At 43.2% G+C, this 21,952-nt stretch overlaps 1 protein-coding gene across 2 annotated transcripts in view; it reads left to right on the top strand.

Annotated features, from left to right (window-relative positions):
- The window catches only part of PFKM (phosphofructokinase, muscle), a 144,985-nt gene that overhangs the window by 46,571 nt on the left and 76,462 nt on the right, over nucleotides 1-21,952 (top strand). For both annotated transcript variants that reach the window (XM_075337144.1, XM_075337143.1), the window contains 3 exons: nucleotides 3,297-3,370; nucleotides 3,935-4,012; nucleotides 16,621-16,810. In XM_075337144.1, the coding sequence (XP_075193259.1) occupies nucleotides 3,297-3,370; nucleotides 3,935-4,012; nucleotides 16,621-16,810 (342 nt within the window). The remainder of the gene's footprint in view (nucleotides 1-3,296; nucleotides 3,371-3,934; nucleotides 4,013-16,620; nucleotides 16,811-21,952) is intronic.

Genomic DNA, 21,952 nt, shown 5'->3' with positions numbered 1-21,952 from the left:
TCTGTACATCTATGTGCTATTAATAGATATTGGTTCTACTTCAATGATTGTGAAAGATAAATAGAAGCTCTATATTCCGACTATTAATGGGGAGGACATCTTGGAATCCCCCTTTATGTCTCCACTTCACTGAACAATAAAATGACAAATTCACCTAGCATAAGTAACCTCATCAAGGTGTCATCGGAGGGGTAGATTACTCTCTTTGGAATGTTTCCGGTGTCACACCTTCAACGCAGATTCCTGGCACATGTTTTTGGCTTGCCCTAGACCCCCTTGTCTCCCGTCCTTACAAGGACAGTCCACATCTGAACCTCTGAACCTGTGTCCCTATAGAAACTTGTCCCACATGCCTCCCGACGCGTTTCGTCACTCTCAGTGACTCCTCAGGGGTCCAAGCATGAAAGATCATATAGTGGGTCAAAGAGTGGTGTGTGACCTGCAGAGTCCAGACACCAAATGCTGCAAAACCCAAGTCCACAGGTTCAGATGTGGACTGTCCTTGTAAGGACGGGAGACAAGGGGGTCTAGGGCAAGTTATACAAAGCCTGGACCACAAGCCCCTCTGTGATCCCTCCTAAAGACAAATTGCTGTACCAAACATCAGAAGGTCCTCCTGATGGGTGAGATCTTTCCGTGTTTTTCGATTTATTATATTATGTGTGTGTAATCCCTGAAAAAAAGGGGGACGGGGTATATCTGGCTGTTTCTATGGAGCTGATATAATCAGTTTCCCATAATTTGCATTTTTGATAACGGGACCTCTGTCCAATATTCTCTTAATGCTTTATGTATGACAGTTCCTGATACCTGTACTACACATAATTGTTACTCCCTATGGTGTTGCTCCAAGGATTATTTGTCACAGCGTGGGAACACGTACCTTGGCTACCCGCAGGGCGATCCTAAGTGTGTTTTATAATTATTATCATAAATTTTAAAAAAAGCTAAATAAAAGCTAAGTTTTAGATATTTTTCCTCACTGGTGCTATATTCTCTTTTAGTATTGATCTTTTAAAGGCAACCTGTCACATCACATAACAATACTAATCTGCAGATATTGGTTGCTCTGCAGGTTAATGGTGTTATAAAGGTGCCTGGTCGCTGCGCTGAAACTGTGGCACCCAGGAGAAGATAAACTTTATTCCTTCTGGGAGATGACAACTTTCAATCATACAGGCGTGCCTGGCACAGCTACAGTCACTGCTCACCATACTGTGAGCCGCAGCTGGAAACACTCCGCAGTGAAGGCGTTGACTCTGCATTGCATTTGTACAGTGCCTGCTGTCAGTCAGGGCTGGCTATCAGTCATTGCCCAGGCTGCTCACAGCCGTCACTCCCAGTGCTGTGAGCAGTGACTGTAGCCACATCCGAACTCCTCTATGACTGAAGCTGGCCGCTCCCGGCAGGAATAAAGTTCATTTTTTAAATCAGATCATTTTTATTGAAAAACTACATTATATTTTCTATTTTACAAAATGTAACAAAACACAAACACTAAAAAGAAATATAATAATACTTAAAGGGGTATTCTGATCTCCAAGAGCCTATCCCAATATATAGTTGGTGTAATAATTATTATTAATAATAATAATTAATAATAATAATATTAGTGAATGTCTCCAGTTAGAAATGTAGTATAGTACTCCGGATTCACTATGTCACTTACCTCATGTTCAGGCCATTGCAGGTCCTTAGTTTCTCGTGGTTGTAATCACGGATACCTAACTATCTGTGACTATGTGTGGTCATAACCACGGATACCTAAGGTTCTGCAATGCCCTGAACATGAGGTAAGTGACATAGTGAATCAGGAGAACTATACTACATTTCTATTTGGAAGCATTTGCTAATATTATTATTACTACACCTACTACATATTGGGATAGGATCTTGGAGATAGGAATACCCCTTTAAGGCACTATCCATCTAACACAATTTAAAGGTTGCATATTTCTTATGAACATACTGAGAGTCAAGCTGGAAATAGTAAACTATATTTAACAGTATATTCTATTTTTGGCAAAGTAAAATTGACAGCCCCCCCCCCCCACACACACACACACGCATCTCACTAATATAGGTTTATGTTGAAAGCCAAATGTAATCTGTGTCCGTTTTCATTTAGGTACACCTGCATCATCCATCCGTTCTCTTACTAAAATACTAGAAGGCAATCCCAGGGTAACCAACCATTTTTCCGAACTTTTTTTGAATGTGTGCAGTGCATTTCTTTTTTGATAAACTACTTTTTCAAGTCTTCTATTATTTATTTTAGGTATTAATTCTGTAGTAGTAGGGGGACTGGAATCTACCCAGTGTAAGGATAGTAATTTGTGAGCTTGGAATGAAATATGAACATACCTTTCACTATCGGGGACTCGGCGTCCATCTCCTCTTCTAGTATAAAGTTCATTTTCTACCGGGAGCCGCACTTTCAGTTAGGTGGCCAGGCACCTTCCTAACTCTATTTACCTGCAGATTAACTCTATATTGACCTGACAGATTTCCTTTAAGTAGGGATGCATTCATGTTGAGCTTGATGATGCTAGGGTAGGATAACGAATAACTTACACACTGCTAGACGTGAGACCACTGGGCAGGGTTCAAAAAGGCAAAATGTTTACCAGCTCACTAGTGTGGATAGTCTTAAGCCAAAACACGGTGCGCCATAATTAAGTGTGGGCTCTGTAAGTCATTTTCAATGTTTTTACTCAATGCTTGGTATGACGATTTCATACTCCTATTTGTGTTGCAGGACTAAAGATGTATTTTGAATTTTCAGGGTTGCCAATGATTTATTAGTGAACTACAATGTGTCCATATAAAATGTTGACTGAACGTCAATTTTTAAATAAGCTGTCCATAAAAAGTAAAAACTCCAAGTTGGAAACCCCGTGACTAGGATCCCAAACTATCCTGAATACAGAGGAGGACCAACATGCGCATCTCATCTCTAGTCAGTGTCCATGGGATCAAGTATATACAGCAGTGCCACAGACAATAAATGGAGCAGGGGTGCGCTCAGCTCCATTTTTATTTATGGGATTTCCACCTCACTGAAATGGGGCTAGGCAGAGCTCCGTTTTTGGATGGATGGGGATGCCAGTGGTCCGAACTTCACTGAACAGTCAGTTACTCATTATCCCATCGATAGGAGTAAATTATAAATTTGTCACTATCCTTTTAAATCAATGAACAAGTTTGTCTGTAATATTATATTGTGAGCCGTTTGCAGCAATAATATTGTAGATTTTCTAGACATTGAAAATAATCCATATTGTATTTATCACCAGGAATGAATGCAGCTGTGCGAGCGGTGGTACGAGTGGGAATTTATACAGGTGCCAAAGTCTTCTTTGTACATGAGGTGTGTATCTCTGTTTCCAGGCTCTTCATTTTTTATTTTTTTTTTGTTACTTTGCCCAAATCCCTTGAATCTGTTTTTAAATTTGTCCCTCTGTTTCTTGTGGAGATATTCCCTTTTTTGTTTTGGTGCCCACTATGTTAGTTCCTAACTCACGGGATCTCCCAGTCGTCTGTGTGACGTGCCTACAGTGTGCTCTTGTAAAAAATGGGAAATCTTGTGAGATGTAAATCAGGCAGCGCTCTAAAATATGCGCTGTGAATCTTCATGAGGGAAGGGGTCAGGATGGTATTTAAGGAGGTGCACTAAGCTCTTGGCCGTGCCAAGGGTACACCCAAAGCCCTTCATTTACCCATCTAATTAAACTGGTTTTATATCAAGCTAAATTACTAAGATCTACAGTACAACTATGACTTTTATGGTGTCTAAGTGCCCTTTATGAATATCCATGTAGTTAAAATTCAGTTTTGAGGGTGATGGAATTCCTTCAAGTTTCTTTAATTTTGCTCTACACAAGTTGGCAGGATGATTGCACTGAATACTCATTAAAGGGAATTGTCATTATAGGGTTACCAAGGACTGGTCGATGGAGGTGAAAACATTCGAGAAGCCTCTTGGGAAAGTGTCTCAATGATGTTGCAGTTGGTAAGTGTGATAGATGCGATAACAACTTAATGTTTGTGTGGCACCCCAGTGGTCCGGTTGCCACAGTAACATTGCCCTCCTTACAGGGAGTGATGTTATACCTGGAAACAAGAGGGGGGTTCCCCATGCTAGGTGCACCAGCACTCAATACTTCCTAACTCCAGACCAGAAGGGTGAGCTCAAGAACCTGGTTTCAGGGGAGCTTCCCTATGCATTCTGGGCTGGAGGAGGGGTTAGCAACAGAAACACACAAACGGGAAACTAAACAAGACAGAACAAGTCCGGAGTGGAGAGAAGACGGTTACTGACAAGGAAGCTGTGATATAGCTTCCTCAGGGCCGAGCGCAGAGAACCAGACACCGGAGTCCGAGGCTGCGAGGGTACTGAAGTCCTCGCAGCTAAATCCGGAGGGCAGGAGACTGCAGGTCTTCTGGCCCACAGAGCGCCTGGGGCACAGCAGCATAGTAGAGTCAGGAGCAGTGATCGCAGAAGAAGCGGCACCAGTAAAGGCTCGCGCTGCTTGCCATACTGGGGAGAACCAGAACCGACACAAGGAAGAGGGTCACAACGTAGCTTCAAGCCACAGGGACCCACACATCACAGCGCAAGAAGGAAGGCCTCTGAACCCACCCAGCTAAGTGAATGCCCTCAATTGCTTCCAGGCTGACCGGACCTCCATTACCAGTTGGACCAGTCTCCTGGACCTGTATCATCTACTACCGAGTAAAAGGTAAAGGAAACTACGGCCCCTGTGTTGTTCAGTTATTGCCGGCGTCCTCTGTCCTGCACCCCAACATTAAGTCCCTCCATCATCCGGAAAGACTACTACTCCCAACATTCCTGGGGCCCAGCTCTACCTGTGGAGAGCTAATCCAACTCTGCTGCGTCACCACCAACCTCAGGGGAATGGAACAGCAGTGGCAGCACCTATCTTGCCGCATACCACAGGTGACATCACGACATATTCCATATAAATATCCCCACCGCCATTTATTAAAACGATACCGGGCTCTGTCACCGTGACCGCCTCCGAGCAGCACAGAGCCAGCCCGGTAACGAGTAACCCCCAGGCCCTGGTGTGGGCCTGTCATTTATCTTCTGAAGACGCCTAGTGCAGATACTGCAACAACATTTCATGATCAATCCTATGCTGGTTATGATTTAAATCAATATATCTAGCCTCCAGCTACAATGTGAATAAACTACAGCATTGGCGCCATGCCAGGATTATGATTTGTAATAAAAAATATGGCGTGCACACGGTATGGGTAATGGAGATGCATGCAAATTGGAGTCCTAAATCCCTTCAAATAAAGATCAATGTAAAATGCTGCACACTCTCACTTGAAAATGCAATCTCTTTATTACATACACAAATGCTAAGGACAGCAACACAAAACAGCGACTTAACTGTGATGCTTCGATCTTTTGCGGTCTTAAGGGTGCTTTACACGCTGCGACATCGCTAACGATATATTGTCAGGGTCACGTCGTTAGTGACTCACATCCGGCGTCGTTAGCGACATCGCAGCATGTGACACCTAGGAGCGATGATCAACGATCGCAAAAACGTCAAAAATCGTTGATCGTTGACACGTCGCTCATTTTCATAATATCGTTAATGGTGCATGCTGCTGGTTGTTCGTCGTTCCTGCGGCATCACACATCGCTGTGTTTGACACGGCAGGAACGACGAACATCTCCTTACCTGCGTCCACCGGTAATGAGAAAGGAAGGAGGTGGGCAGGATGTTCCAGCCGCTCATCTCCGCCCCCTCCTCTGCTACTGGGCGGCCGCTTAGTGACGCCGCTGTGACATCGCTGTGACGCCGAACGCAGCTCCCCCTTAAAGGAGAGATTGTTCGGTGTCTGCAGCGACGTCGCTAAGCAGGTATGTGCGTGTGACTCTGCCATAGCGATATTGTTCGCTACGGCAGTGATCACCACATATCGCAGGTAAAACGGGGGCGGGTGTTATCGCGCACGACATCGCTAGCAATCGCTAGCGATGTCGCAGCGTGTAAAGCACCCTTTATTCATACAGTCGCTCTGTTAAGTGTGTGTGTAGGGCATCTAAAGTGCCGCTAAAGGATGCACCACCTCTATGAGCGAATAAAGCTTAAATGAGGTATAGCCACCTAAGGTGAGGTCCTGTTGGTGGATAAATAGCAAGTAATTCTGTATCTGTTAATGCGCTACAGAGCTGGAGAGAGTATTTTGATTTGGGCTGGAGTTACACACAGACTTCTTCCCAATCACACTGATGTTGCAGATAATGTAATTGGTCAAATAATGAGTTCACAGTCATATAGGTTTTCTTAACGTCTTCCCAACATATAAAATATCGGCACAAGCTATGTCGTGTTCCATTATTTGTCATACCCAGCAAATACATCCGATCGATGCTGCTTAAATATGTAAAATGCCGCTGTCAATCAATGACGGCAGTGTTTAAAACTTAGATTCAAAGCACCACTTTAGCATTTTTTTCCAGCACTGTAGTGGTGCCGCGCCAATACTAGGGCTCCATCTTGTGACCACAACTTCTGACTGGACAGATGTTAAGTCACAAGCTCTTAATGCAACTCTATGGGACCCGGAATGAGGCTCTCATAGACTTTACATTGAGTTGTGACTTCTGGCTTGCTCCATGAAATACTGGAGCAGCCCGCAGATCACAAGATCCAATAGACAGACAGGAGCGGAGGGGTGAGTATAGGATTAGGGACAGGGGACCTAGGTTTAAAGCACCATTCCAATTAAATTTAAAAAAACTAAAACGCTGGAGTTGTGCTTTAACTGAGCAAATAGGACTAAAATTTTAAGCAAAAAAAAGTTTAAAAAAATTGAAATAACAACCACACGCATTCCCTTTAACAATAAAGAAATAAAAAAAAGTTTGCTATAACTGCATCTATAAAAAAAACAGGCCATCAAGATAATCAAAATATAAAGTTAAAAACTTGTACTATAAATGCCTTTAAAGAGAAAAAAAAACAACTAAATGCCAGAATTTTGGGGTTTTTAATTACTGCACCTCCTCTAAAAATAGTTGTTTTTTTTTGTTTTTTTTTTTGTTTTTTTTGCAGAATGTCACATCTATTCAACAATGGTAGCAATAATAATGTCAGCTTGCTATGCAGAGAAAAATCCCTTACATAGCTTTATTGACAAATTAATAAAAATGTACAGGTCTCAAAAAATGGTGAAACCAACACAATTTTCTTTTCTTTTACAAATCTCCCATTTTTTTATCACTTAACAAATGTCTAGTTTTTTATTTATCACCACAATCATAATGACTTGGATATTCATGTTGCCAGGCAATTTTTACCATAAAAATAACTCTGTAAAAACTCAAAAAACAAGCGCAAAGCAAGAGGAATACACAATGCCTTGCAAAAGTATCCCTCCCCCCCCTCAACTGAATTAAGGTCTGGGCTTTAACTAGGCCATTCCAGTACATTTATATGTATCCCCTTAAATCACTCGAGTGTTGCTTTAGCAGTATGCTTTTGGTCATTGTTTTGTTGGAAGGTCAACCTCCGTACCACTTTCAAATCATTGACAGACTGAAACAGATTTTGCTCAAGGATATCCCTGTATTTTGCACCATCCATCTTCCCCTCGACTCGGACCATTTTACCTGTCCCTGCTGCCAAAAAATGTCCCCAGAGCATAATGCTGTCACTACCATGTTTCACTGTGTGGATGGTGTTTTTGGTGGGATGAGCTGTGTTTGTTTTGCTCCAGAAATAGCGTTTACCTTGCTGGCCAAAAAGTTAAATTTTGGTCTCATTTGATCACAGCACCTTTCTCAATACATTTGTGGAGTCTCCTACATGTCTTTTGGCAAAATCAAAATGGGCCTTCCTTTTTTTGACTGTAATTAAAGACTTTTTTTCTGGTCACGCTTCTATAAAAACCAACTTTATAAAATGTACGACTTATAGTAGTTATATGGACATATACTCCAGTCTTTGCTTGGGAACTCTGCAGCTTCTTCAAGCTTACCTTTTGGTCTCTTTGTAAAAAGAGAAGAGGAGGAGACCCAAGACTAAGCCTTCAGGAACCCCAAAGGTGAAGGGAAGAGGAGTAACAGCCGGCAAAGGAAACAGTGAAGCAGTGGTCAGAGAAATAGGAGGAGAACCAGGAGAGAGCAGTGTACTTGAGGCCGATAGAGCGAGCATTTTGAGAAGGAGTTGGTGAACCACAGTGTCAAAAGCGGCAGAGAGATCTGAGAGAAACAATAGAAAGTAGTTGTTAATAGGTCATTAGAGACTTTAGCAAGGGCTGTTTTAGTAGAGTGTAAAGAGTGGAAACCAGATTGTAAGGAATCAAGAAGCGAATTTTTCATTGAGATACCGAATTAGCCGAGAGTGGACCAAGCGTTCCAGTAGCTTAGACATAAAGGGAAGGTGAGAGACCGGTCTGTAGTTAGCTGCACAGTTCTGGTCGAGGAATGTTTTTGTAACTAGAGGAGTTATGATGGTATGTTTAAATGATGAGAGAAAGATACATCACAAAAGAGAGAAGTTAAATATTTTGGTTATGTTCAATCTAATTTTATTAAGTTTAAATTTTATCATGTAACATAACAAGGAAAATAACATTTTCAAGTGATTAGAACAATAGATTCGGGTTATACCAACATCCACATCAATGTAGAGTATAACAACATAAGAGTTGACAGTTACAGGCAACTCGACAAACATTTATCCAACAGAAAATAGCATAAGTTGGGTCCTCATCCAGAACATTGTGGACCAAAATGAATTAAACTCAATTAACGCTGGTGTAGGGTATAGGAACCGGGGGGGAGAGACTAGGCACAAAGAAGGGAATGAAAACACAGAGAGGGTAGGAAGAAACATTTATAAAGCAGAAAGGCAGATAGAGTTAGATTAGGTGCTCGCGCACTCCTAGGGGCCCAAGAGGAGAATCCAGAAGGGGGGGGTGGGGTGTCTGCCCTCAACACCCCCCAATCAGCTCTTGATATTGTGGAGTGTCCAAGAAAAGTATTTAGGATCCCCACACTTGAATAAACGTATCAGACCTCCCATTGACTTCAGCTGTGAGGTCCTCCATTTTATGCAGCCGGGCTATCTCCACAAACCATTCACTCAGTGACAGGCGGTGAATCGACTTCCAAAATCTTGGAATAACTGCACGCGCCGCTGTAAGGCAGAATCTAAGTATATCTGTCTTCTGAAATTTTATAGTCCCCGGGAGTATGGAAAGCAACCCTACCAGATGTTCAGCATAGACCCCCTTTCACTATCACATCGCCAGCATCTTTCTGAGACTGAGGGAAACACAGCATGTAAATTAGCCGGGCATCAATACCAGCGAGAAAGTATTTTGTAATTCCTCTCCTGGGCTCCACAGGCTATGGATAATTTGTGAGATAGCGTAAATGCCTTGCCCCAATCTGCCTCCGAAATTTCCTCCCCCAGCTCCTCCATCAACCTCTCTGTAAACTTGGTCATGTTTGCTTCATTGTGCTGATTCAAAAAAGCATATATGAGCGAGATACACTGAGTGGACGGTGAGTCCATAAGGAACATTTTTTCGAATTGCATGGGGGGGGCGGGGGAGTGCAGAGCACACTCTCCTTCCCCAAAGAGGAGAGAGAGGATCTTAACTGAGAGTATTCCAGCCAAGGTGATGTTCCCTCAGGTAGTACCAACGAATCAAGAGAGGGCATCTCCCCGGTTTTCAAGATATGAAATAGACGGGGTTCTTCACATCTTTTCCACTGTAAGAAATGCTTAGGCTGCTTTCACACATCCGGTTTGAGCCGTGCGGCTCAATCCGGCTGTGAAACCTATGCAATGGATGCGGTGAAAACACCGCATCCTTTGCATAAGTTTTTTACACGTGGCCCGTCCGGTTTTTGCCGCTTGCGGCATGCTACTGAGCATGCGCAGTGGAAAAAAACGAATGCGGCAGCCGGATACGGTGTTTGCCCCATCGCGCCGCATCTGGCATCCGTAGGGATGCATTGAGAAAAGCGCCGCATCGGCCGGATGCGGCGCGATGCGTTTTTTTTTTTTTGTTGCACAAAAAAACGTGCCAGGCAACGTACCATCCGGCCGCTGCATCGGCTAAATCTGCCGCATGCGGCAAAAACCGGACCGAACGCAAGGCCATGCGGCACAATGCGGCACTAATTAAAGTCTATGCAGGAAAAACGCAACCGGCAGCAAAAAAAAACGGTTGCGTTTTTCCTGCAAAGTGCCGGATTGTGCCGCACAGGAAAAAACGGATGTGTGAAAGCAGCCTTAGCCTTCATACCAAGGTGGAACTCTGTATCTGCTGTCAAGAGAGAAGAAATCCTACGTTTGAGATCCATTTTCAAAAAGTCCGCCTCACTACCAAATTGTTCCCTTTTCCCAGGTCCGATCCATTGGTGATTACGAAGGGGGATCCTTGAGCTAAGTTGTTCTATGTTAACCCATTGTTTAGACTTGCGGTAAAACTGCCAGTTCACTAGTCTCATTAACATTGCTGCTTTGTGGTATAATATAAAGTTGGGAAAACCCGCCCCTCCCACCTTTTTATTCCTCTGTAGGATCTTGATTCCTATCCTGGGCCTACTATTGCCCCAAAAAAACCTTGAAAGGGCCGATTGGCGTTTTGAGGAACAAAAATCTAGTAAGTACATACATTTTAATAGTGTTAATACGTCCAAACCATAAGTGTCTCTTGTCATATATTTTTTAGAGTCCTTGACTGTTCTGTCTATTAAAGAGAGGAAGTTAAGGGGGAGGACATTTACGGGATCCTCAGAAACTGCTACTCCCAAATACTTTAGGGCCCCTGTCTGCCACTTAAAAGGGAAGTAATCTTTTATAAAGGCAACCTGCTTCCCCATGCAAAGTCACATGCAGTGCTTCGGATTTAGAGAAATGAACTTTGAAATTGATGAGGTTAGCGAATGTCTTGAACTCTTTTAACAATGAGGGGAATGACACACGAGGCTGAAAAATTAACATAAAAGGAGATCATCAACTAACAGCTCAGCTTTACACTGCCTTCCCCTGCCTCTACCCCATGGATGTTTGGATTACTTCTAATGGCTATCGCCAAGTGCTCCATGATAATTGCATAAAGCAGGGGGGACAAGGAACACCCCTGACATCTGCTATTTTGTATACGGAGCTGAGAGGACAAGAACACGTTCGCCTTAATCCGCGCCTTGGGGCAACTATAAAGAGATACGACTTTTTTCACAAATTTGTTACCCAGTCCTATCTGGCGCAACGAGGCTAGCATAAAATGCCAATTGACCCAGGTGAAGGCCTTTTCCGCGTCTACCGAGAACAAACACATTGGAAATACTCTGGCCCTCACCTGGGCCATAAGAAGAAACCGCTTATTAGTGTTATCCCTTGCCTCTCGACGTTTAACAAATCCCACTTGATCAGTATGGATTATTCCTGGCAGCAATGGGCAAGCCTATTTGCTAATGCCTTGGAAAACAACTTAATATCAATATTGATCAGTGAGATGGGCCAATAGTTGAAAACCACTCTATGGTCCTCGCCCAGCTTTGGGATAACACTAATATGTGCTTCCAAGGACTGGGCAACCCTTAGGGAATCCTCTGATATTGAACTGAATACTTTTGTGAGGATTGGGGCCAGTTGGTCCCCAAATATTTTGTAAAATTTTTGAATGAACCCGTCGGGTTACGAGCTCTTACCTACTAAGAAGTCTTTAATAATGGAGGAGATCTCCTCTTCGGAAAAAAACGCCTCGATTTGAGTCCACCAGCTGCCTGGGTTTAAATGTTTTGGTTAGAAAATTAGTGACAGCTGGGGAGAGAGATTGAAGGAGATGTGAGGGAATGGGATCACTGGTGCAAGTTGAAGTGCGAGAACAAGCGGGAAACCAGGTAACTTCTTCATCTGTGATAGCTTCGAAGATGGAATGTGAGCTTCAGGTGCGGGAGGGAAGGGGGTTCAGGCTGTGAGGGGGTTGTTCAAAAATGTACTGATAGATATGGTTGATTTCTTTTTTAAGAAAAAAAAAAGTGGCCAGATTGTCAGAACTGAGGTGGTTACGGGGGCCTGTATTTTAGGGCTCAGGAGGGAGTTTAAGGTTTCGACAAATCATTTTGAATTGTTGGCTTGTGATGTGATGAGTGGTGAAGTAGATTTGTTTGGCCAGATAGAGAGTAGTTATAAGTTTTGAGCATGGACTTATAATGAATGAAGTCTTCTGCTGAAAGTGATTTTCTCCACAGATGGTCTGCACACCCTTGACCAGTGCTGGAGGAAACATGTTTGCAGCATGTGCCAGGGCTGCCGCCGTTTCTGACTGTTTTTTCTATGTGTAGCTGGTACAGCTTCATCCAGGGCACTGTGCAATGTCTTATTATAATGTGACAATGCAGAGCCTGGACATAAGAGGGAGGAGATAGGAGCTAAGGATTACTGTATATAGTTCATATTTCTGTATGTGTGATAAGTAGCGGTGTCCTTTGTGTGGAGACAGTTCTTTACAGAAAAGGAGAGCAGGTTGTGGTCAGAGAGTGGGAGAGGGGAGTTCGAAAAATCATGCACTGAGCAGAGCCAACAGAAGACCAGGTTGAGTCTTTATGGGTAAGAGAGTTAGTGAGCTGTATCATGCCAAAAGAGGAGGTTAGAGAAAGAAAATGGGTGGCAGATGGGGAGAATGGGTCCTTGGGGGGATGTTCAAGTCACCTAAGATGAGAGTGGGAATGTCACAGCATAGAAAGTGAAGAAGCCACAGGGCAAAGTGATTTAGAAACTGATGGGAGGAGCCAGGAGGGCAAAACACAAGCACTACTAACAGGGAGAAAGGTTTGAAGAGTCTAATGGTGTGAACTTCAAAGCAAGGAAATATTAGTGAGGATACTGAGCGGATTACCTTGAAAGCACATTGAAAGATCACACCTCCACCTGAATTGTTCTCAGGTCTGGGGGTATGTGAGAATTATAGCCTACCATATGAGAAAACAGTAGTGGCAGTGGTGTCAGACTTCTGGATCCAGGTTTCTGGAAGAGCAAGAAGGTTAAGGGAATTTGAGAGGAAGAAATCTTAAATTTAGAGGAATTTGTTTCACGCTGACTTTGAGTTCCAGAGTACACAATTAAGAGACAGGAGAAGGTGAGCTGTAGATGATAAGATTGGCAGGGTTTTTATTTGCTGCAGGATGAGAGTTATAAATTCTAGTGGAATGAGTGCCGGGGTTAGGGGAAAATGTCACCAGTGACTAGGAGGAGTAGTGTTTTTGTGCATCTCCTAGCAGAATAGTGCACCAACACTGTGTCAATACCGCATTACATTTTTGGTGCATTTTTCTGTCAGGAGATGCATATACCCTATGCCGGTAATCCGGCATTGAGCTCCTTGCATTCACTTGAGGTGAGTTCATTGAGTTCACCTGAGGTCACAGCTGATGTACCGTGGTAACCCCAGCTGTGAGATTAGGTGAACTGGGTGACATCACCGCTCTCACAGCTACAGTTCCCATCAGTATGTCCCGGAGGCCGCAGTGAGCTGTCACGTTTTCTACTGTGACTGCGTACTGTGACCTCAGATGTAGCAGAGTCGGGATCGTAATGGGACCTCATATGGATTAAGTCAGACTTGCAGGGGTGTTTTAGGGGTTAATAAATTGGAAAAAGAGGGTGGGGTTTTTTGTTTGTTTGTTTTTTGTTTTTTTAAAACAAAGGTTTTTTCTCTGTTTTGCGTTTATTTATTTTGACTTATAGGGTTACTTATGGGGGTGTCTCATAGATCACTCACCATTATTAACCTCGGGCTTGATGACAGCTGTGATTTTTTTGGCAATTCACAGCTGTCATTAACCCCTTATGTTGCCCCAATTGCCACTGCACCAGGGCAATCAGGTTGAGCCGGGTAAAGTGCCGGAATTGGTGCATCTAATGGTTGCGTCGTGATGGTTACAATAAGCTTTGTCCTTATGACACCATTCTAACATTAGAAGCTCAGAAGCTTTCTATAGTAAAGATCTGAGTTATTGTATTGCTGCTTATTTCCATGTTCCCAACAGGAAGTAGGAATCTTAATTTAAGCTTTTTCGCAATGTGAAATTTGCCCCCCAATTTTTTAATTTTATGTAACATAAAAAAACCATGATTGAAGCAATAGATCCTTCTCTGATGACACATTCACCATTAATAAGAGAAAATAATAAAATTATAGACATTATTGCAGTGTATTGTACCAGAATTTGAATGAGCACATTTTAATGGGGCTAAAAAAGAATTTAACATTAATAAATATATATATATATATATATATAATATTATATATTTTAGAAAAAAAAACAATATAAAAGTTTAATGTGATAAATCGAACTAAAGAAACAATGTGTGATTGATCTTTATTCATTTTTGCATTCTTCAGTGACCCTGGTGATTTATTGCTTTAAAAAGTATAATTTTTTTAAGCTTTTTATTGGTTTAGATGGTTCTTAATTCTCATTAAAATTTATGGAGGTGACGTCTACTTTCCTGGAAATTTTTAAATAACTTTCACAGTTGTTTGTGAGATGTTTGCCCTATTAATTAAAGAAGGGGCATTGTGACATTTTGACATTTCTTTTTGGCTATACCTTGCCAGCATAGGATACTTAAGTCTGTACATCTTTGTAGCCAAAGAGTGAGTTAGTGTCCAGGACAGAAATAACCTGCCATTTTAGTGCAAGATGAGGTCAAAGTTCTAAGTGGAGTCTAGTTTCAAATGCCACACGCAAATAGATGCGATACTTTGACCTTTACAATTAACACTATGAGTGTACATGCTTTTAGAAACACATAATCATACAGCCGGAGATACAGATCTTGTGATGAAGAATAAGGGTTCATTTCAAAGGCAACAGAAGTGTCTGCTTTGGTGCCCTTACTAGACGGGTTTTTCCTTCTTCATGAATGGGTATTGTTGGATGTCCTAGCAAATAAAATTTTCCAACTTACTGCATCTTGAGTTTCAGTGATTCTTGTATTAACACTTTTTTTGTATACAACTTGTTGCCTTGGAAACTGATCACTAATGCTTTTTTCTGTTAAGATTTTTTTTTTTTTTTTTTTTTGTAGGGTATTTAGTTGACACTATTTCGATCAAAATAGATTAAAAACTACCTCACTGCGACAAGGTATACCCAATCAGGATGGTTCCTAACTCTTCTACATGCCGACAGACCTCAAAATAGATGGGGGCAGTGGAGGACCTAGACCTGACCGTTTCACACCTGCCTGTAGACGGCTATATAGACAAAATGCACTGCCCAAAAAGAGTGAGCCACGACCCTTTATTGAAGCCCATAGATTTGCCTTTCATTGCACCCAAAAAGTATCATGCCAACAAAAGGTTCCACTCACAAACACAGTATGATACCCTCACTTTGAATTCCTCCACAGTATCCTCTACACATACTGTATGATGACCCTACTGTATCCTCCTTCAACTCCCCTGGCAAAGTAGGGTGACCCAACACCGTATTATCCCCAAACTGTGATCCCCACACAGCCGTTTATACAATATAATAGGCCTACATGCAGTATAATGGCCCCTACACCTTTCCACACGGTATGATGGCCACATCACTGCCCTCTACACTGTATAATGGCCCCCACACAACCCACCACACAGTATGATAGACCCCACACAATCATTCACACTGTATAATTGCTTGCATACAGTATAATGGCCCATGCAAAAGATGGTTTATATGAAAAGTCGTTGCTCCATGATAAAAGGTCATTTACTTTATGTAGGCCTCCAGCTGAACAAAGGAAAGGTACTAAAATCCTCCGTTGTGTACTGATAGTACCGAGACTTACTATATTCCAGTCTAGGGAAACCTATTTGAGATAATACCTAAAACTGCTTTGCAACATGGTCTTCCAGAGGGGTGGTCCTCTCATAGAAAAGACCAATACATACGTGGACAAGGAATTGAAAATTTGTGGGAAAAAATCTGGTTGAAGCAGTGATTTTTGTTTTTGTTTTTCTGTTTCTTTTGCAAAGTGACAAGTGAGCTTCAGAAGCCAAGAGGTGTCACCCTGTTGTGATCAAATATAGTGTAAAAAAATAGAATATACAAATTGTTTAAAATGTATCTAAAATGTGTTTTATAAGAACCTGATGGGAAAAATTTATCCAGATACATTTTTACTGGCTCCTGAAGGACGAAACAGCAGAGTCTACCACAATGTCCCATACTTCTATTTTTGCAGTATAATAACGTAAACTATACAGCCAGGAAACAAAAATACATTTTTGTCCTCCATATAGCAATAGAGCCCTTTGGACGCATTAGCGTGTACGTCAGAAGCTTTCCCGGTATACACATAAAGCATTGGGAAAAAGCAGGATATAAACATAACCTTATTGTTACCTTTGTGTAATGACCTCCTGGGTCATTTTATATATCCATTACTGGATGGATTCCATCTGCTATATTTGTGGAAGCAGTCACTCAAGCTGTCGGGTAGGTGCTCACTGATACCAACATTTTAGGATATGCTACCTTCTTGTAAATATAATGTGACATGGAAGCTGAATTTATTTGTAATGTTTTTATTCATTACTATGTCTATATGGTTATAGGGTGGTACGGTCATAGGAAGTGCCAGATGTCAAGATTTCCGCGCTCGAGAGGGCCGCCTTAAAGCGGCATGCAACCTAATTAAGAAAGGGATTACCAACCTTTGTGTCATTGGTGGAGATGGCAGCTTGACCGGAGCAGACACTTTCAGAGCAGAGTGGAGCGGACTGCTTGCTGATCTTGTTAAAGCAGGTAAATATTTGAGAATGTTCACTCCAATTTGATTGAGATCGTCCACAGAATGGTCTAATTCCGCAGAATTGTTTTTTTCTTTATTGGTTCAATAGGGAACACAAGAAACCATTGATGTATGCTTCTACCATTAGGAGGCTAACACTAGGCAAAAAAAGTTAGCTCTTCCTCAGCAGTGTACACCCAACAACTGGCACAAAGTTAAATCAGTTTTAGATTAGTTTAAGTAGGAGGCAGACACAGGCCTGTACCCAGACCCATTTCTACCTTAAATTGTTGTGTTTTATTAATTTGCTTTTTTCTTTCAAATACAGCTTACGATTACATGGTGTGACATTTACAATCAGACCTACGGATGTCTGGCGCACTACAAAACACCACATACAAAGAGGAGACACTTTAACAACAGTGGTCCCTGATGCTTGGGAGAGGGAAAATATGACACCTTCTGCACTCACTTGCACTTCCTAGCCAGCCCTATATGGGTTCTTTCACCCTGACACCAAGCAGGATACCTAATTCCCTTGCAAAGCTTTATACTAGCCCTCATTAGTGAGGTGGCCGGTGAAGGACGCTAGTTCCACTGCTGCATTAATACAATATAAAGGGAAGGAAGACAAACGGGAAAAAAAGGATACAAACACCAACTCCATGGCTGTAGCTAGACTCTGAGGCAGAAAATGGAAGTGGTCAGGTCAGAATTCCAGCAGCTCCTTCCACCTAAGCAGCGAGGACAGAATGGATTCTGTCAACAGCAAAGGTTGATGGTTATTGCCATTATTTGAAGGTAGTGGTCGTGGTTACAGAGCAGCTGCACCTGAAATGGACCGCAAGAAATCTGCTGACAGCAAAACTTTCCATGCCACTCGGGCTTCTCCAGCGGTCACAAGCTCTAATTTAGGTATCTGCTTTCGCCAAGGCTTACTTCTGCAGCCGAACCACGTTTCTCACCCAGTCTTTCTCATTGCCACCCTCTGTTGCAGCATATCAGGCTATTTGTCTCTTCTCCAGGCACGTGGGAATTTGCTTGCCTCTTTCAGCCCCTTTCTCCTCCAGTGCCATACCTGCATGCTGACATCCTAGCTCGGCAGCTCAGCATCAGCTCCCCTGGACCTGGATCCTGATGCAGTTTACAACTGCTGTTCTTGCACAGCTCCTCAAAATCACGCAGATCCAGGACCGGGTAAGCCCTGTCACTTGGGTGCAGCTCTTTTTCCTTGCAGCACTTCCATTCCCGGCACTTCTCTTGTTTATTCGCTTCTTCCTCTTCGTCATGCCTAATCAGTGAGTCTGGCTCCCCCCCGCCGTTGTATTACTGCAGTCAAAGCAAGCAAAGTGTAAGAAATTTCCCTCCGGTCACCCCATGTCCTCTGCCTGGCTTGCAGTTCACATACCATGCAAACCTCCTCAGGAGCCCCTCACTGTCTGCAGCAAGAGCATGCTCCCTCCCCACGAGTGGGCCACAGCTCGGTGCCAATCGGTCGCTGACTTGATCAAGCTTTCTCAGACTGTGGTTTCGGTCATAGAACATTTGCCTATTTCCACCAGGGGCTCTGTTTCTCAACTCCACTATGACAAATCATGCAAGAGATCCAAAAAGCAAGCACGTACCAGCTCATCTTTCAGGTCTCCATCCCCTTCTTCTTGCTTCAGGATGGTGTTCTTTCAATCTCCCAAGTCCAACACACGGACAGCTCGGGAGTCAGACCTACCTTCCGAGTCAGATTCCAATCTAGATTCCAAACAGATCTCCTAGCTTCGGGATATGATGGATAGTCTGGTTCTAGCAGTAAATCAAACCCTCAACATGAAGAAAAACAAGCTGGTACCCTTTGAGCAGACCGTATTCTTCAAGAAAATAAAGCGCCCTGCTCGAGTATTCTACAACTACAAAGAATTCAATAGAATTTTTTCCAAGGAATGGTAACATTTGGAAAAACATTTTCAAAGACGGAAGCTCATGGAAGTATTATATCACTTTGTGTCTGACTTTCTTCAGAGATGGACAGAGTCCCTTTCAGTGGATTCCCCATCTTCCGGATATTCACCAATAGTACTCTTCCTTTTCTCGGATAGGGTCCCTTCTAACAGGCTCACTGAGACACTGGCTAATTCGGCCTTCGAGACCACAGGATTGTCCCTTTACCCGTCCTTCGCCTCTACGTGGGTATTTAAGTTTGTTTCGGGCTTGGCTAAGCGCCTTCAACAAGGCATCCTTTCTGGCAACCCTTCCAAGTTAGTACTTGGAAATCACCAACCTCCTTGCAGACATCTTGTGTAAGCTTCCAAAATTCTCAGTTCCTCAATTTAACAGCATGGTTGTTGAAGCCGCTGTATAACGGTCTGCTGGTTTCTCCACTCAGGTCATCCAAACCATTATCGGGGTAAGGAAGCCTTCTTACTCTCTCATATACCATTGTGCATGGCCTTTTTTCCACTAGTGTGAAGCCAATCAGGGCGACCCAATGACTTTTTTTTATTACCCTCCCTTTTGGCCATCTTGCAGTCAGGCCTTAAAGCTGACCTGTCTCTTAAGCGGGCTTTACACGCTACGAGATCGCTACAGCGATCTCGTTGGGGTCACGGATTTTGTGACGCACATCCGGCCGCTGTAGTGATCTCGTTGTGTGTGACTCCTAGGAGCGATTTTGGATCATTGCAAAAATGTCCAAAATCGCTCCTCGTTGACATGGGGGTCGATTCTCAAATATCGCTGCTGTCGCGTGGGCGAAGTTGATCCTCGTCCCTGTGGCAGCACACATCGCTACGTGTGACGCCGCAGGAACTAGGAACCTCTCCTTACCTGCCACACGCCAGCAATGAGGAAGGAAGGAGGTGGGCGGGATGTTCGTACCGCTCATCTCCGCCCCTCCGCTTTGATTGGCCGGCCGCTTAGTGACGTCGCGGTGATGCCGAACGTCCCTCCCCCTTGAGGGAGAGATTGTTCGGCAGTCACAGCAACACCGCCGACCAGGTAAGTGCGTGTGACGCTGCCGTAGCGATAATGTTCGCTGCGGCAGCGATCACCAAATATCGGCATAACGATAGGGGCGGGTGCTATCACACTCGCCATCGCTAGCATCGGCTAGCGATATCGCAGCGTGTAAAGCCCGCTTAAGTTCCCTCAAGGGTCAGATCTTGGCGCTTTCCATTCTTTTTCAGAAAAATCTGGCGTCCCGTGCGTCCTCCAATTAAAACATTCCTTCTTGGAGTCACACATTCAATTCCTCCTTACCAGCCTCCGGTAGAGCTTTGGAACCTCAATCTTGTTTTGGATGTTCTTCAGAAGTCTCCATTTTTAATTGCTAAAAGAAGTTTCTTTCCTCTTCCTTACCTGGAAGGTTGCCTTCCTTTGTAGCTATCCCCTTCATCACACGAGTGTCCAAACTCCTCAGATAAAAACATTCCTTGAAGGAGTCACACATTTGGTTCCTTCTTACAGGCCCGGTAAAGCTTTGGGACCTTATTTTCATTCTGGATCTTCTTCAGCAGTCTCCATTCAAACTGCTACGAGAAGTTTCTCCCCCCTTCTTCTTTTCCTGGAAGGTTGCCTTCCTTGTACCTATCACATACTTCAGACAAGTGTCCGAAATTGTGACTCTTTCTTGCCATTCTTCCTACCTAGTGTTCCACCAGGATAAGGTGGTCCTGCGCCCCAAACCATCCTTTTATCCCTAAGGTGGTTTCCTCTTTTCACCTTAGTGAACACATCATACTACCCTTGTTTTGTCTGTCTCCCTCTCATACTTGGGAGAGGTTGCTAAACAATCTGAACCTTGTGAGTGCACTATGTCTCTACCTCTCCAGGACTTCAGCATTCAGATGTCCAGATTCTCTATCCATGATCCCTAATGGTCATCGCAGAGGCCTTCCTGTCTCCAGAGCCATCATCACTTGCTGAATCCAGTCTGCCAGTCTAGAAGCTTCTTGCATAAGAGACTGAGCGCAGCCACTCAAGGTCACAGCTCACTCCACTCATGCAGTGGAGCTTCCTGGGATGTCTGCCACAGGCTTTTGTCTCACAGCTATGCAGAGCTGCTACCTGGCCTTCCAGTCATACCTGTACAAAGTTCTGCAGGATTCACACTTGCGCCTCGTCGGATGTGAGCCTCAATGAAAGGGTCCTGCAAGCTGCAGTGACCCGAGCTCAGGCTTGAGGGTTTGTTTCTGGCCACCCTTTGGGACTGTTTTAGGACTTTCCATGGTTGACTGTCTACCCAATAAAGAAAAGAAGATTTTGGGTACTCACCGTAAAATCTCTTTCTTGGAGCCTTCATTGGGGACCCAGCACCCACGTTATTGTGTTATCAACTATGTTGTTTTCAGCTATGTTCTAACCTTGCTGCTTCTCCTACTGCTTTCTCACAAACTGATTTAACTTTGTGCTAGTTAGTGGGTGAACACTGCTATGGAGGAGCTAACTTTTTTTGCCTCGTGTCAGCCTTGTAGTGGCAGCAGCATACACAAATAGGTTTCCTGTGTTCCCCAATGAAGGTTCCAAGAAAGAGATTTTACAGTGAGCACCCAAAATCATCTTATTCCATAGAATGGTTTTGTTCTTCAGAATGTTTTCATTCCACCAAAGGACTTTACAACTTGCGTAGTTCCTTCCTTCTCTGACAACAGGTAAACACAACTTAGAAATAGATTTTCAGGCAATAGGTTCCCAATAGCCAGCATAACTCCTATTAGTGAAGTATTCAAAGCAAGGTCTGAAGAGAGCTCGTAAAGGCCAATCATCGTAACAATATCGATCACAACTATAGTTCAAAAATATATCCTCCCCCCCCCAAAAAAAAAAAAAATGATATATCATGAATCTTGACCAATTGTGAAAAAGTAAAAAGCAACAAAAATAATTAATTTTTTGCTATCTGTATGTGCCACTCATTGTGACATTGACAATAGAAATATCTCCTTGATACTTGTCTCTCGTAGCTATGGCTTGATTCTTCCAAACTAGCAGAGCGAAAAATTCTGTGTGTCTGCCAATGTCCGAGGTCAGTATTGATGAAAAAGTGTAATGGCATTTTTATTAGCTCTGACTCAAGGCTCATTGGTATTAGGGCTAGAAGGTATCTCCACTGGAATTATATATTGGAATTACCATCACACATACTGTACATGTTGTCTATAGAAAAG

This window comes from Anomaloglossus baeobatrachus, chromosome 2, assembly GCF_048569485.1.
Source record: "Anomaloglossus baeobatrachus isolate aAnoBae1 chromosome 2, aAnoBae1.hap1, whole genome shotgun sequence".
Classification (NCBI taxonomy): Eukaryota; Metazoa; Chordata; class Amphibia; order Anura; family Aromobatidae; genus Anomaloglossus; species Anomaloglossus baeobatrachus.
The sequence above is the reverse complement of the archived record's forward strand: the minus strand, read 5'-3'. Positions and strand labels throughout refer to the sequence as shown.